The sequence below is a fragment of the Zea mays genome, chromosome 1, assembly GCF_902167145.1.
Source record: "Zea mays cultivar B73 chromosome 1, Zm-B73-REFERENCE-NAM-5.0, whole genome shotgun sequence".
In the NCBI taxonomy this organism is placed as follows: domain Eukaryota; kingdom Viridiplantae; phylum Streptophyta; class Magnoliopsida; order Poales; family Poaceae; genus Zea; species Zea mays.
Genome location: NC_050096.1, coordinates 165,219,508 through 165,235,410, shown reverse-complemented (window position 1 = coordinate 165,235,410; position 15,903 = coordinate 165,219,508). Strand labels below are relative to the sequence as shown.

Sequence of the window (15,903 nt, the reverse complement as noted above, 5' to 3'; positions counted from 1 at the left end):
TTTGTTTGTCAAAATACTCTTGTTTGTCTCTTATTGTCAAAAGTTGATCCATTGTGGGGAGAAGGCTTGATTATGGGAAAAGGGGGGAGTTTTTAAATCTTTGATCAATTTCTCTTGAAATATCTCTCTTTATGTTTCAACAAGTGTGTTTGACTTAGAGATAGGAAATTGAATTTGATTTGCAAAAATAAACCAAGTGGTGGCAAAGAATGATCCATATATGTCAAATTTGAATCAAAACAATTTTGAGTTCTCATTTGTATTGATGTTGCACTTCCTTTAGTTGCTTTTTATTGTTGGCATAAATCACCAAAAAGGGGGAGATTGAAAGGGAAATGTGCCCTTGGGCCATTTCTAAGTATTTTGGTGATTGAATGCCAATACAAGTGGACTTATGTTAATATATGCAAAGTGATGGATAAAGTGCAACTCAAGTAAAAAGGTATGTTTCTAAGACTTAGTACATTGTTTTGGAGACTAATGTATTGTGTCTAAGTGCTCGAAACAGGAGAAATCAAGTTGGAAAAGAGATGGCTTTGTTCAGCCAAAGACAACTCGGTCTGGGTGCACCGGACAATGTCCGGTGCGCCAGGCCGGCGTCTGTCAACTGGCTGCTCTCGGGAAGCAATTAACGGCGTACGGCTATAAATCACCGGACTGTCCGGTGGTGCACCGGACTGTCCGGTGAGCCAACAGTCGACCGGGCCAACGGTCGGCCGCATAATCCGCGCGCGACGCTTGGCAAGAGCCAACGGTCAGAAGGGGCACCGGACTGTCCGGTGTGCACCAGACAGTGTCCGGTGCGCCAACGGCTCCAAGACTGCAACGGTCGGCTTCGCCAAATAAGGAAAGAGATCCGCACCGGACAGTGTCCGGTGCGCCAGGCGACAGAAGGCAAGAATTGCCTTCTTGAAATGCTCTCAACGACTCCTAGCTGCCTTGGGGCTATAAAAGGGACCCCTAGTCGCATGAAGGAGTATACCAAGCATTCCTTGAGCATTGTTGATCACTCACACTTCATTCTTGCGCACGTGTTCGACATTCTTAGTGATTTGAGCTCCATTCTAGTGAGAACCTTGTGATACTCTTTTGAGCTCAAGTCTTGATCTTGTGTGTGCGTATTTGCTGTGGATTTGAGTGTGTTGCTTCCCTCCCTTACTCTAGTGCTTCATTGAGATTCTTATTGTAATGGCGAGATACTCCAAGTTGTGGAGATTCCTCACAAACGGGAAAGAGTAAAGTAAAGAAGAACACCGTGGTATTCAAGTTGATCACTGGATCACTTGAGAGGAGTTTAGTGCAACTCTCGTCCGTTGGGACGCCACAACGTGGAGTAGGCAAGTTTTGTACTTGGCCGAACCATGGGATAAATCCTCGTGTCTCTTGTGATTGTCCTTATTGTGTCTATTGTGCTTCACAAGAGCTCTCCTCTCTACTCACTTGATTTCATTGTGCTAACTCCTAACCAAGTTTTTGTGGCATTAAGTTTTAAGTATTACAGGATCACCTATTCACCCCCCCTCTAGGTGCTCTCACTCTCCCACGCGCCACGCTCCTCCCCCCCTTGCGGCCCACGCAGCCCATCTCTGCTCGCGCGCCCGCGATCCTCCCTCCGCCGCTGTCAGCCCAGCCCCACCCATCAGCCACGCTCGCCCTCGCTCCCTCGCAATCGCCTTCTCTCTGGCAAGCGGGCCCCACTTGTCAGCCCCTTCCTCGTGCCTGTGACCAAGCTATCGACGCGATCACTGCCGGCCGCCGCGCGCTCCGTCGCTTCGCCATTAACACGCTCGCCAGCTCGGTTTGGCGCCTTGCGCCACCGTGCACTGTGCCTGAGCTGTCCCTTCACCCCGCCTGCCTGAGCTATCTCGTCGCCACCACTGTGCGCCATCATCGCCGCCGTGGCAAGCTCGCCGGTGCTCGCCACCTTGCCTCCCTTCCCCACCCCGGGCGCCTATAAAAGGACCGCTCGAGCTTCGTCCTTCCTCACACCGGCCTCGGCCACTCCCTCTCCCCTCCCCTGAGTTGAATCGAGCTCCGCGCCGCCGTGACCTTCCTCCGCTCCGGTGAGCCTCGCCCTCCTCTCTCTGTTAAGTTCTAGTCCAATTAATGTAGCCCTTGAGCTCCACCACCCCCTCACGAACACGACACACCCATTCCCTTCACCTATTGCGCCCGGCAACCTCGCCGGCGATCCCACCGCCGCGGGCGCCCGCCACCTCGCCTTGGACCGGTCGTCCCAAGCACCCTCCGGCCAAATTGGCCCCACCTCCATAATCCCCTACCTCCGCCCGTGCCTTGCCACCACTCCGTCAACGCAGAACCATGACCGCGACAGAGAACCGCCGCAGAGCCTCACCGGCGATCGAACTCCGGCCGGTTCGCCCCCCCCCCCCCCCCCCGTCACCCCCCTAACACCGTCCCCTCCCCTCCTCGCTGGCACGTGGGCCCGCGCCCACGGCGCCGTCCTCGCTCCGTCCACCGCTGGTGGGCCGACTAGGCCGCCTGCCCGCGAGCGTGCGCCCGCGCTCGGCTGGGTCGAAAATCTCCCCCAGCCCAGCTAGAAGGAAATCCCTTTTCCTTTTCCTTTTTCCATTTCTTTTTCATATTTTCATATATTTATGCATATATTGATATTTGATCCACCAAAAATAGTCTAAATAAATTATAGGGCACAAAATAATAATGTCTAACAATTGGCACACTCCACCAAGTCACCATGGTTGATGTATTGTTCATTACCTATTTTTTTTGCTAGAAGAAGACGGACCCGACCCTCCGGAACTTGTAGCTCCGAAAGAAGGGCAGGAACCCGACCTCTCTGAAATAGATCTTTCGTGCCAGGAGAACTTTGACGAAGGCAAGTCCATTCTTCCGTTGATGCATAAATTACCTACTCTTTCTACCACTACCTAAGCTGGGAATAAGGGTTGGGTCTTTTGCATTGTGAGAAGAGAGATAGCCCACATTAACGAATATCTTTTGAGTACAAAATGTTGGATGAGAAAAGGACAGTGTTTTTACTAAGCGATGTTTTCAAAAAGTGTATGATGAAGGGTATTCACCCTTATCACCTTTTGAGTGGGATGATTAGGGACTCCATGGTTTAGGGGAGGGCCTAAGGTGATGGCTCAGCTAGGTTAGGTGTGAGCAGAAGGATTGTCCCCTCATATAAGGACCGGTTTGTCATCCTTCACTACATGTACTCATGACAAGTACAACCACTCGAGACTGTATGGGTAGTCACTCAATCTGAACTCGTACGGTCCAAACCCCAGGGTTATGATGGCTGGGGAGCCTGGGAGGATAAGGAGGGGGAATGTTTTGTCCGGTTTGGACATGGCGGTGGCCTGACTCCTTCCGGTATAATCGTTAAGGTTGAAAGTTCCCTTTGCCCGGGAACAGGATCTGGATGTCGCCTAGAGGGGGGTGAATAGGCGAATAAAAGTTATCACTTTAAAACTTAAATTCTTACTCTACTCGAAGACTAGAACGCAGTGGAATGAGAAGACCCTTCGAGTAGGTTGCAGTGGAATAGAAGATCCTGTCTCAAAATGTCCTGCACTTCAAATATAACTTGTACCATAGATAAGTGTTGAAGTGCAGAAATAAAAGCGAGTAAGACAGAGAGTCAGAACACAATACAGAACAGAGCACACAGATGCAAAGATTTATCCCGAGGTTCGGCCAAGCCTGAATCGCTTGCCTAGTCCTCGTTGGAGTTAGCCACACCTGGGCTTGGAGTCTGTTTCAACTCCTTCCTCCGTTTGCTCAGATCTGTCAGTATGACAGATAGAGCCTTTCACTATGTTGAGTTGGTTACAATGAAACCGTGGCTGCTTACAATCTTCTTGGCAGCACTCCGGCAGAGTAACGATATGCTCAAGACCTTGCTCTAGCTCTTAGCAGCACTTCTTCACTCTCTCAAGGCTTATAGCTTTGCCTTTGCACAAACTAGAGAGATATACACGAGAGGGAGAGAGAGAATTGATCCGAGTGATGTCTACACTTATTGGCTGCACATGTATATATGTTGGAGGCGCCTAGGAGTCCCTTTTATAGACCCAAGGGGCCTAGGAGCCGTTGGACTTCATTTGGAAGGCAATATTTGCTTTCTGTCGGGTGGCGCACCGGACAGTCCGGTGCACCACCGGACAGGTACTGTAGCTTGTCCGGTGCCCGATCTCCTTCCAAAACTGGCACAGCTAACCGTTGGAGCAACAGTCGTCTTGGCTCACCGGACACTGTCCGGTGCACACCGGACAGTCCGGTGCGCCAACTGATCGTTGGCTCATGACACGTGTCGCCCGCTGATTTCGCTGCCGATCGTTGGCGTAGTCGACCGTTGGCTCACCGGACAGTCCGGTGCACCACCGGACAGTCCGGTGAATTATAGCCGTACGCCGTTAGACTTTCCCGAGAGTGGCCTGTTCACCGGAGTTCAGCCTGGCGCACCGGACACTGTCCGGTGTACCACAGGACAGTCCGGTGTGCCAGACTGAGCTGAGTCTTGGCTGTACACAACCAAGCCTTTTGCATTTCTTTTCTTTTCTTCTTCTTTCTGTTTCTAACACTTAGACAAGTATATTAGTACACAAAAACCAATGTACTAAGTCTAGAAACATACCTTCTCTTTGATTTTTACTTCTATAGCATTTGACATGCTTGAGTTCTGATGTTGGACTCATAAATCATCAAGTCAGCTTGACTTGATCTAGATTGACATTTCTGAGCTCCAACATCCTGCAAAGGTCACATAGACTATTTCCAAACACAGGAACAACCCAAACTAAAGGTCAAGGTGCACTTAGCTCTTTTGGGCTGCTTCCAGTGGTTTTGACATTGGTTCTCCTTCTAGTGACCTTGTTCACTTTTTAGAGCTTGATCTTGAGCCTTATGACTTACACCACATAATTGTAGATGTTACCTCATTGGTTGTAAGTCATGTTCTTATGTAGTGATCCTTGATGCACCATAACTCTTCTTAACTCGATCAACCTTGACTTTGCAAGTCTTCTTCTTCACCCCTGGCTTTGGGTTCCTGGTCTCCTTGACCTTCTCCCGTGCACTCGGTACCTCGAAGCTCTTCTTGCCTCCATCCTTGGCTTGATCGGTTGTCTCTGAGTTACGCACACAAAGTCTCACTTAAGCAATGCCCATCTTACTTGTGATGTCCATTATCTATAGATAATCCAGCCTTTGGACCATCACACTTGTTCACTTGTGTTGAACCCTGTTAGCTTTGCATTAAGCACCTGTTCAACACTTAGCACACTTGTTAGTCCTTTAATTGGGTTGTCATCCAAACCACCAAAACCCACAAGAGAGCTTTCAAAGGTAAGGACGTGCGAGGAAAGAAAGAGATTCGAATTCGGGTCTCATTGGCCATGAGATCGTAGAGCCGGACTAGTGGGTAAATTGTACCCCTCTGCGCAGAGTTCAAACCTATTCGAATAGTCCGTGTCCACTGGTATGGACGAGTCTGGTGTGGTATGACAATTAGTGTTTTGTAACCTCCGCGAGCAGGGGAATGTGTGAGTGGGTATGTTTTTGAAAATAAAAACAATGCCACGAGAGCAGGAAGCTCAGTGGTGGTTGAGTGTGAAAATGTGCTACTGCCTTCTTGGGGGAAAATCATCAAAGAATTGCCTTTTTCTGAAAAAGAAGAGTGACTTCAACTCCACCATATAAAGCATGTATTATATAGGCCCCTTTCTCCCTATGGGCGGGATGGGCTTGCAGAATACCTAGTGTATTCACCTAGATTTATTTATGTTTTTCAGCAGCTGAAGACTTCTTTTCTGCTATGCTCGACTAGAAGGGGGCTGTGTCTACACCCAGTTCTGCCTGTGGCTTAGGCTAGTTTATCTTCTACTGCGCTTTGTATTTCAGGCTCTCTTAAGCTTGTACCTTGGTATTGTAATAACCTTTATTTCGAACTCTGTACTATTTGAAGTAAGGAATGTGGTTACTAGCCTCCTAGGACTAGTATTTGTATCACATTTGAGTCCCAGAGGATTGGGGCGCTTCACCTACCCATTGTAACAACATTTGATGTAAAGTAGAATATACACATTGATTAGCATGAATCCAATCTCTGCCTAAGATTAGACTATAATTTCCTTCTACATCAGCGACGAAGAATGCAACAGCAAGGGTCTTGGTCCCGATGGTTAACTCAACGGACGTGACTCCCTTGGCTTTGATCAAACTATCGATCCTAACACTACTGAGCGTCATATTGGTCTTGACTAGTTCGTCATCTTGCTTTCCTAATTTTCTGTAAAATGTGTAAGGCATTAAATTCATGGTCGCTCTCCATCTACCAACATTTTAGCAATCGGTATTCTATCGATATGACCGTGTACAAAGAGTGGCTTTAAATTGTTGACTGATTCTTTTGGCTTAGTGAAGATTGTCTCTTTAGGACCAAAATCGAATTGAGCAATGATAGGTTCATCGTCACCGATAATAGTACAATCGGTTGAGAACATAATAACATTTACGTCCATACCTGGGTGTTCTTGCGAGGCTCCATAGTCGACCAAGTATTCTCCCAGCAGGTCGTCCTCCTCCATAAGTGTCGGCGCGTCATCGAAAGTGTTCTGGCACAGAGTGGATGGTCCGGACTCAAGGATCGGATGATCCGTGACATCTACGGACGGTCCGACTTTTATACCTGGACTGTCGCAGTACCTGCAGAGAGCTGTGCAATTGTTGTCTTGTTTTCTGTTTTTGTGGCCGTTTGATTTGCTTCGACAGCCTTTGGCCTCCACCTTTTTTGCGGTGGTGGGTATGAGGATGTGTGTCGTTAAATATTTTTTCTGCTTCTTTTTCCTTGCTCTCTTTTGCTCTCAAGCGCTACGATTTTTGCTTTTGAGACCGTGTCAGTTCCATTGGACACCATCGAGGCATGGAGTATCTTGGGTTAGCTGTTTTGCTGGCAGCCGTGTCTTCCTCCTTGCTTGTATTGGCCGATTTACCAAAAACTATCGTCCCTTCGTAATTTCCCTGTATGATGACATATGTTGTGCCTATTTTGATGATGTCCCCTTTTGTCGTTCTCTTGGCGGCTGTAGATTTATGCCCCCTACCTGATTGGTCGACCTTTGCGACCGAGTAGTCCGACAATCTTGCTGGACCTGTGCCTAGTGACTGGATTGAGTAGCACTCAATTGGTCTTGTACTGGAGGTGACAACCTGTCAAACACAGATGTTTGGGGTGCCCCCAGATGGGGTATTGTGGCATCCCATATGGATATGGTGGCATGCCCCACATTTGATTGGGCACGTAAGGCGATGATATGTATGTATATTGATATGGCACAGGTGGGTATGGGGGTGGAGGTGTCCATGCAGGCACATTAGGTCTTAATTGGACATCATGACCTACTGATCTTTCCGATTGGAGAGATGGTGTCACACCTGGTTTTGGAAGGTAAACCGAATGCAAACCATGTACGTGTCAGGATCAGAAACTCACGTACACAACGATTACATAGATGGACATCATCACATATTGCTCAAAATAATTAGCGGAAAAGGTACTTTATTACATCTAGATGTCCAAGACATCCATAGAGTCATTAACATAAGATAGTCATTAACGTGATCAAAGTGCGGAATACGAAACATAGAGATAAGGCCTTCACAGGCAGCTGACTGGGGGTTTGCCACTAACACAACTAGAACTCATCGTAGTCCTGAAATTCTTTAAAGTCCTCCATGTTGCCTGCATTTCCTCCCGAGCACTGATTGCAATGGGGACAACCTGGGGTGGGGGGTTTAAAGCAAGGGTGAGTACACATCAACGTACTCAGCAAATGTCTCGTTTGGCTAAAGTGGACTAGCTGTATGTGGAGTTAAGGTTAAAGCAGTTGCTTTTAGTTGGTCAAGTATTTATTACTAGTAGTAAGCCAAGTTTTAGTAATAAACCCAGTTATTACCCAAAAGTACTCCCTCCAAGAGGAAATACCTAAGACCAGAATTATTATCATCAACACTTACCATCATCATAAGAGTATCCAAAGTTATTCTAATCAAAGAGGATCCCAATGCTGCTCTTAACCGTGAGCACAGTTGATATACCAGTTTCTAACACTCTGTAGAGGTTGCACACTTTACCCACGAGTCGTGATCCCTTTTTGCCTTGGGTCGATCAAACCCTCAATCACTACTAAGGTGAGTCGGCAAGGTTTCACTACGTAGCCTTTACAAAGACTCCCCTGGTGCATAGCTGCTCGTTAGGTTTTGCCAGTCGTACAGACACAATACTCCTCCCTAAGGTGGGTGACTAACAAAACCAAATTGAATTACCAAATCTAGGTTCTAGGGTAGGCAATTACACCTAGAGGTTTATGGTTCTCTAAGTATTATTTATCTCAATAGATTACATAACTTAACTTCATTTATCTTAATGAGACATAATAATTATACCAGGGATGGGTTTATACTTTACATGTTGTTACTTTCACAAGGTTGCTTATCCAATTACCATTAGGTTTTTCTTTTAATAAATAAACCATCACTCACACTAACCTATAGCTAGGCATAAAATTAACATGTGCAGACAGTAAAAGGTTATAATTTAAATAGGTAGAGAATAATCTTATGAACATTTTTCAATTTGAATCACTCAATTTGGAGTTCATATGCAAAAGATATGAAATAAACAAGTTTTGGAATTCAAAATACAAAACTAGGTCTAATTCTGTGATAACTTAAAAGATCAGGGGCCTTTCTGCAAAAATATAGGGGCCTGCGCAAAACCTAGGGACGGCAGGTTGATTCTTAGAAAGTCAGGAGTCTTTTTAACAAAACTACCACGCGAAGGGGTAACGACTGATCTCGATCGCGCGATCACAGATCAACGACCAGGATTAGATCTGAGCGAGCGAGCGTGCGCGCGGACGCGAGGCGGACTGACCGGTCGGGCCCAGCTGCAGAATGAGAGTGGGGTCGGATCCGAGCGGCCAGATCGCCATTGGACGACTGGGATCATATCGGGTTTAATTGAAGCCAGGCCATCAAATCCCCGATAGACGCCTGATATCTGATGGCGAGCGAGGGCGGGGTTGCTGGGCTGCCCGTGGCAGCGCCACCCGATTTCGTGGCGGATGTTCGTCGGAGGCGAGGGCTCTACCACTGTGAGGGTCTAGGGTGCTGGGAAAAGGCTCAGGCAAGCTCAGGGTGACACGACGGAGTCAGCCGTGGGCACGACACTGGCGCGGAGGCACCAGAGGGCACGGTCCGCGGCGGAGCAGCCCGACGGCGACGCAGCTCTACTCCTGCGAGCGATTGCGCGGACAACAGGGCAGTAAATGGGAAATTAAGGGCATGGGTGGGTTGGTTACCTCGAGAGACGGCTCTGGAGCGCTTGAGCAACGACGAGGACACAACGAGGGTCCTGGTCGACGGCAGTGGAGACTCGGCTGCACGACGAGAAGTCCGGTGAGTGCGAACCGAGGGAAATATAGGGGCTGGGGGAAAACCAGAGGGTGTCTCGTGTTGCTAGAGAGGAGGCGGAGCTCACCGGGGCAAAGGACGCGACATGAGCTCGAAATCGGCCACAGAACGGATGGCGGACTACAGAAGTGCTCCATGGGTATGCGCGCGGTGCGAGAGAGAGGTGTGAGGGGGTCTGCTGCGGGGCGCAACTGAGTGGGCTCAAAAAGGAGGTCGGGCGCGTGGGTGAGTGGTCGAGAAACGCGCGACGTGGGCGCGTCCACGGCGGAGTGCGCGGGCGGGACGTTAGGGAAGTGGAGGAGGCTGATAGGTGGGGTCCACGAGCCAGCAAGGGCGCGTACGCGAACGGGCGGTCAGCGGTGATAGAGCGGACCCACCGGGCAGAGAGAGAGATAGATAGAGAGAGAGAGCGGGCGCGCGCGCGAAGAAACCGGCGCCGACAAGCCAGCCCCACCGGGCAGCGGGAGGGAGAGAGGGAGGGAGCGCGAACGTGGGCCGTCGCTGACAGATGGGACCCACCTGTCAAGCGGAGCGGGCGCGCGTGTGCGGCCTATCTGGACTAGGTTGGGCTTAATTGACGAAATTCGTTTTTCTTTTTCCTGGGATTTTCTAAATGATTTTCTTTTTTATTTTCTCTATGGATTTCAAATCAAATTCAAACCAAATTTAAATTCAAACAATTTCAAACATGTGCATCAAAACAAAAGAATAAGTTGGCTTAGCATGATGCAACATTTTATGACTCACATTGGTTTTGATATAATAAATAAATAGTTAATTGCTCACCTAGTGACTTAATTCTAATAAAAAAGAGAGAAAAGAAATCTAGAGAGAGAGAAAAAAAGAGAGAAAAGAAATCTAGAGAGAGAGAAACAAGAGGTAACACCTGAATTTGGTAGGCATTAGAGAAGAAATTTTTATACCACCAAATTTAGGGTGTTACAGATGGTCCAACCTGTCTTACCTGTTGGCATGTTCATGAGTAGGTGAGCGAGGTCGCTTTGGTGACCGGTCACTTGGACCGACCTTTTTTCACATATTTAGATAATAATTGATCAAAGGTTGGGCCAGATTTGACCAGTCGACCAGCTGCCTTTTCCCATTATCGAACGACCTTGTTGTTCCTGTCCACTTTGAATTTGGCCTGGAACTTTGCTTTTGCTTCCTTGACCAGCTACTCCTGGTGCTCCTCGAACTCCAGTTGTTTTTCGGCCGGCAAGGTTTCCCAAGTCGACTCGATGATGTTGCTGGGGGGACATCAGAGCTATCTTTTGAACCGGTCATTGAGGGCCGATATGACGCAACTTCCCCAGCAGAGTCGCCAAAAAGTATGTTGACGCCGATCCGGACGCCAATCACTGCGATGAGTACCGGCGATGGTGCTCTCTGTGGAAGAGCGGACGGTTCGTGACCGAGGGCCGGATGGTCCGCGACCTGGCGCCGAGGCAAGGGTTCCTGCTTGACGAGCCGGACAGTCTGCGCGTGCGCAGGGACGACAGAGTTCACCGAACAACACCTGGATCTCGCTTCCGAGAGGGACCTGTCGGGGAGGAGAGATCCTAGGTTTGTCTTGTGATTGGCAGGCCACCTAAGACGCCTCTAAACGACGTAGAGCCAGAGAGAGGTGAAGACTATAGAGAGGGATATAAGTTACTGTCTACTACTAGGGTAAAATGTAAAAAACTAGAGGTATATTGATTGATTGATCGATTGTTGGTCCTTCAATCGGTCATACCCCTTCAAATATATAAGGGGAAGCGTTCTTCAATAGCTCCTGCGATTAGAGGGCCAAACACGCGAGAAGATAGGAGTCTTAACCGCTGATTCGATCTATTCGCGGACCGTTCGCGCCTATAGGGCGGACCATCAGCGAGCCGAATCGTCCGGGCCTCAGGACCGGACCGTCCAAACATACTCGATATCATAAATATTGCTCAACAGTAATATTTAAAAGTAAATTTATAATAAAATATATTTAAATATCTATTTAATAGTATTAATTAGATATTACAGGTATCATTATATAAAAAAGATTAAATATATTTAAATTCTGGTAAACGAGAACGGCAAATAGTGATGTCTATAATGTCAAATAATATTTTGCATGTACAAACATACAAACCATTTTTTTATATTAATGATGTTCTTTACATAGTTAATTTAAAATAAAGGATGAGATATACGGTAGCACAGGAAGTCTGCTGGAGAGTCCCGAGAAGGGACAAAGGCATTATCACTTGAAGAGCAGGTCCAAAAGCAAAGCATCCGAAACGGCTGAACCGAGGCGGGCACGTGCCAACCACGTGCCTTACCCGCCCCGCCCGCGTCGTCCAGGTCCAAGGTCCAACTCGCGACGCATCTCGATGGCCGCCACCGACGACGGTGCCGTGGACTCCGCCTCCGCCGCGGCCGCGGCCAGGGCCGTCGAGGAGGCGCGCGCGCTGCTCCCCGCCCCGGCGCCGGACTACGACGACGAGGATCTCGAGGAGCGCGCGTACGAGGCGGCTGAGAAGGTCATCGTGTCCATCTCGGGCGGGCCGGACCCGGAGGACGTCGACGGCGATGGCGACGGCGCGGAGCTCTGCTCGTCCTCGGGGTCGTCACCGCCGCCCTTCTCGTGGCGGAAGCTCTGGCTCTTCACGGGCCCCGGGTTCCTCATGAGCATCGCGTTCCTGGACCCGGGCAACCTCGAGGGCGACCTCCAGGCGGGCGCCGTCGCCGGGGACACGCTGCTGTGGCTGCTCATGTGGGCCACCGCCATGGGCCTCCTCGTGCAGCTCCTCGCCGCGCGCCTCGGCGTCGCCACAGGCCGTCACCTCGCCGAGCTCTGCCGCGACGAGTACCCTGACTGGGCGCGCCGCGCGCTCTGGCTCATGGCCGAGGTCGCCATGGTCGGCGCGGACATCCAGGAGGTCATCGGCAGCGCCATCGCCATCAAGATCCTCAGCCGCGGGTACCTGCCGCTCTGGGCCGGCGTCGTCATCACCGCCTTGGATTGGTCAGTTCTCAGTTTTTGTTTCTTCCTTGATCTGTTCTTCCATCTTCCAGTTCTTCATGCCAATTGGTACTGGATCACACGATAGTTTCAAAATCGTTTTCTTTTGGGGAAAACATACCATCGCTTTCTCTTTGATCGGCATTGGGGAATTCGTTTAATCCTTGCTAGAGTAGTCTAAATTAGATCTCAGTTGCTTAGAAATGTGTGAGGATAATTGTTTTCCGCCCTTCTCAACTTCGAGGAACGTTTCATTTTTTGTGTGGTGAGGTTGTACTTTAGTTGTCTCAGTTACCAATCACCATTGATGTTGCACTTGCAGCCCTTGATCCACATCCACTTCGAATTTATTGTGTGCTATGGTATACTAGGAAGTTTGGAGACACTTACCTGCTTTGACAGTGGGCATAAAAAATGATTTCACCACTGGTTGTAACCTTCACGTTTCATTTTTTGACTTTTGGACCAGAAAAAGAGTGCCAAAAATTCACGTGGCGTTGCTTTAGGTTATTGGTGGTCAAATTTTCATTTTTATATGCAAATATGCCGTATGCTTCACCCCCTTAATTTGTTCTATATAAGACCCTAAACCACCGGTTAGTTTTTGTTAACAAGCTGTGTCAAATATTCTTTTCCAAGCAAAAGAGTATATTTTGAGAGTTCCCAACGACTGGTACTCAATTATGTGAATGTTTTCTATCAATTCACTTTGGCTTCCCATGTTGGGTTCCGCTCTCCAAATAATTGGTGCTCCTTTCTCTTAATTTTTTTTTGGTCTTATAGCCAACTGTTTTTTGTTGTTGTTGTTTGTCCTAAAGGTGTGTATGATTATGTTAATTAGTGTGTTGTGCTCCCTTTTCTCCAATGGAGCGATGCTGCTGATGGTTAGAAATCAGATGCTATTTAACAGCAGCTATTAGAATACTACATGAATGTGACATCCATCTGCTTTCTTCTTTGTTCGTATTCAGTGCTCATGCAACACTTTGCCGAGACATTGGGCCTTTTACTGCTTAAAAAAACTTGGAGAGGCTTTGTTGTGAGATTTTTTTTCAATCCCGTTCCAGAGTTTTCTGGATTGTGATACTTGGCTTATAGAGTGACATACACATCTATCCAAATGTTTGCAAGATAACAACTACAAGTGCATTTCTTTAAGCGTAATAACAAATGCGGTCTGTGTTAACTTCTTCCTTGTGCTTTGCACCTGGACAGTATTACTTTGATATACTTAAATACATCGTCTTCAATTAAGTGTGTTATGACAATTAAGTAAACTTTTTTATTTGTACCATCATTGACCTTTATGTTACCTCTTGTCAGCTTTATTTTTCTTTCGCTCGAAAACTATGGGGTGAGGAAACTAGAAGCTGTATTTGCACTTCTAATTACAACTATGGCTGTCTCATTTGCATGGATGTTCACAGACACTAAACCCAACGGGAAAGACTTATTGATTGGTAAGGATCTCACTGACTTTTTTTTATGCTGCAATTTGACTTGTGTATCTTTATCCACTGACCACACAATTTGTAATTTCAGGTATTTTGGTTCCAAAATTGAGCTCAAGGACAATAAGGCAAGCGGTTGGGGTTGTTGGCTGTGTAATCATGCCTCACAATGTGTTTCTTCATTCAGCACTAGTGCAATCAAGGAAAATAGATCAAAATAAGGAATATCAAGTCCGTGAAGCATTGAGATACTATTCAATAGAGTCAACAATAGCATTAGTTGTCTCCTTCATGATAAATCTCTTTGTTACAACAGTTTTTGCAAAAGGATTTTATGGAAGCAAGGAAGCCGGTAATATTGGTCTTGAAAATGCTGGACAGTATTTACAAGAGAAGTTTGGTGGAGGATTTTTTCCTATACTGTACATCTGGGGGATTGGGCTTTTAGCAGCTGGACAGAGTAGTACTATAACAGGAACTTATGCTGGGCAGTTTATAATGGGCGGATTTCTGAATTTAAGGTTAAAAAAATGGGTCAGGGCACTGATCACCAGAAGCTTCGCAATTGTGCCTACTATAACTGTTGCTTTGTTCTTCGACACATCTGATTCTGCACTGGATATTTTAAATGAGTGGCTCAATGTGCTCCAATCAATTCAGATCCCTTTTGCACTCATTCCACTCATCACCTTGGTTTCCAAGGAGCAAGTTATGGGAGTCTTCAAAATAGGCCCTAACACCCAAGTAAGTTATTATGAATTTGATACCCTAGTACCTGGACCTTTTTTCCATGCACTATGCACGTTTTGGCCTTTGTTTTATACCTTTATTCATGGTCCATGCATGCCAAACCCAAAACAGATAAAATGTAGGGATGTGATAGGGTGTTAGTTTGTAATTTATCAAACTAGTGGTAATTGATACACCCATTGCACAAACTGTTCATTGCCCAATTTTCTGCAGAGAACTCACTGTTTCACGCCTTGGCGAAATAGTCTCCACACAAAACTTCTTGAAATAGATGAAAGATGATTATTAGAATCATATTAGAGCATATTTGAGAAAAATAAAAACATGCATTCAATCGCATCACCAGATTCTCAGCTAATTCATCAACAAAATCTTACTGCACTGACTTGACGACTTGGTTTGGCATGTCAAATCCCAAGCCTGATGCTATCCTCATGACCTCACTGAGCTTCAACGTTTTTATGCAGGCTGTAACCTGGACTGTAGCCACTCTGCTGATCACTATCAACGGCTACCTCTTGATGGATTTCTTCTCTTCTGAAATCCGAGGTCCCCTATCTGGCTCGCTTCTCTGCGTGGCGGTCCTCATTTATGCCTCGTTTGTTCTGTATCTCATATTGCGGGGCACCGAGCTGTCCGAGAAGATTGCCAAAGCGATCCGCGGCAGTTTTTCATGACAATAGTCATCAGTTTTGGTCTTACATAGTGACAAGAAGTTTCTCAGACAGAAGAGACACGTATCGGGAGATACTACCACACCCGGTCTGGTGACTGCGGACTGGATACTACAGCACACCGGCATACACTGTACAGTGATTGCTTGGAAGGGTCCACCCATCAGTTGCTGCGAGGAGCTTGCAAGCCTGTAGCAGCTGCTCGTTGCATCTGCTCCAGGCCGGAAGTAACACATAGAGATGAACGAATTGCTGATGTTGTACGTGAACATTCAGAGAAGACAGGTTCTCTTTGCAATCAACTCTCTTTTTTTTAACCAGTGAAGTAACCAGAGGAAGAGGACGTTGGGAATGGAAGAACTGGAAGTCATTTGTATTCTGTTTAATTTGCACAGGAGGGTATGTGCTCAACCATTTTTCAGGGAAGCCGTTGGATTACAGGGGTGTTTGAATGCACTAGGAAGCTAATAGTTATCGGCTAAAATTAGCTAAAGATATACAAACAAAACTATTAGCTATTTTAGTAAATTAGCTAATAGTTAGCTAGCTAATTCCACTAGCAATTTTTTAG

The 15,903-nt window shown here is 47.2% G+C and overlaps 1 protein-coding gene across 1 annotated transcript; it reads left to right on the top strand.

Annotated features, from left to right (window-relative positions):
• Positions 1–11,893: 11,893 nt before the first annotated feature.
• On the top strand, positions 11,894–15,687 carry LOC100383075 (uncharacterized). The gene is made up of 4 exons (NM_001175746.1): positions 11,894–12,460; positions 13,781–13,917; positions 14,000–14,652; positions 15,126–15,687. Exons 1-4 carry the CDS (start codon positions 12,120–12,122, stop codon positions 15,333–15,335), a joined length of 1,341 nt encoding a protein of 446 aa, NP_001169217.1. The 5' UTR covers positions 11,894–12,119; the 3' UTR covers positions 15,336–15,687.
• Positions 15,688–15,903: the final 216 nt, after the last annotated feature.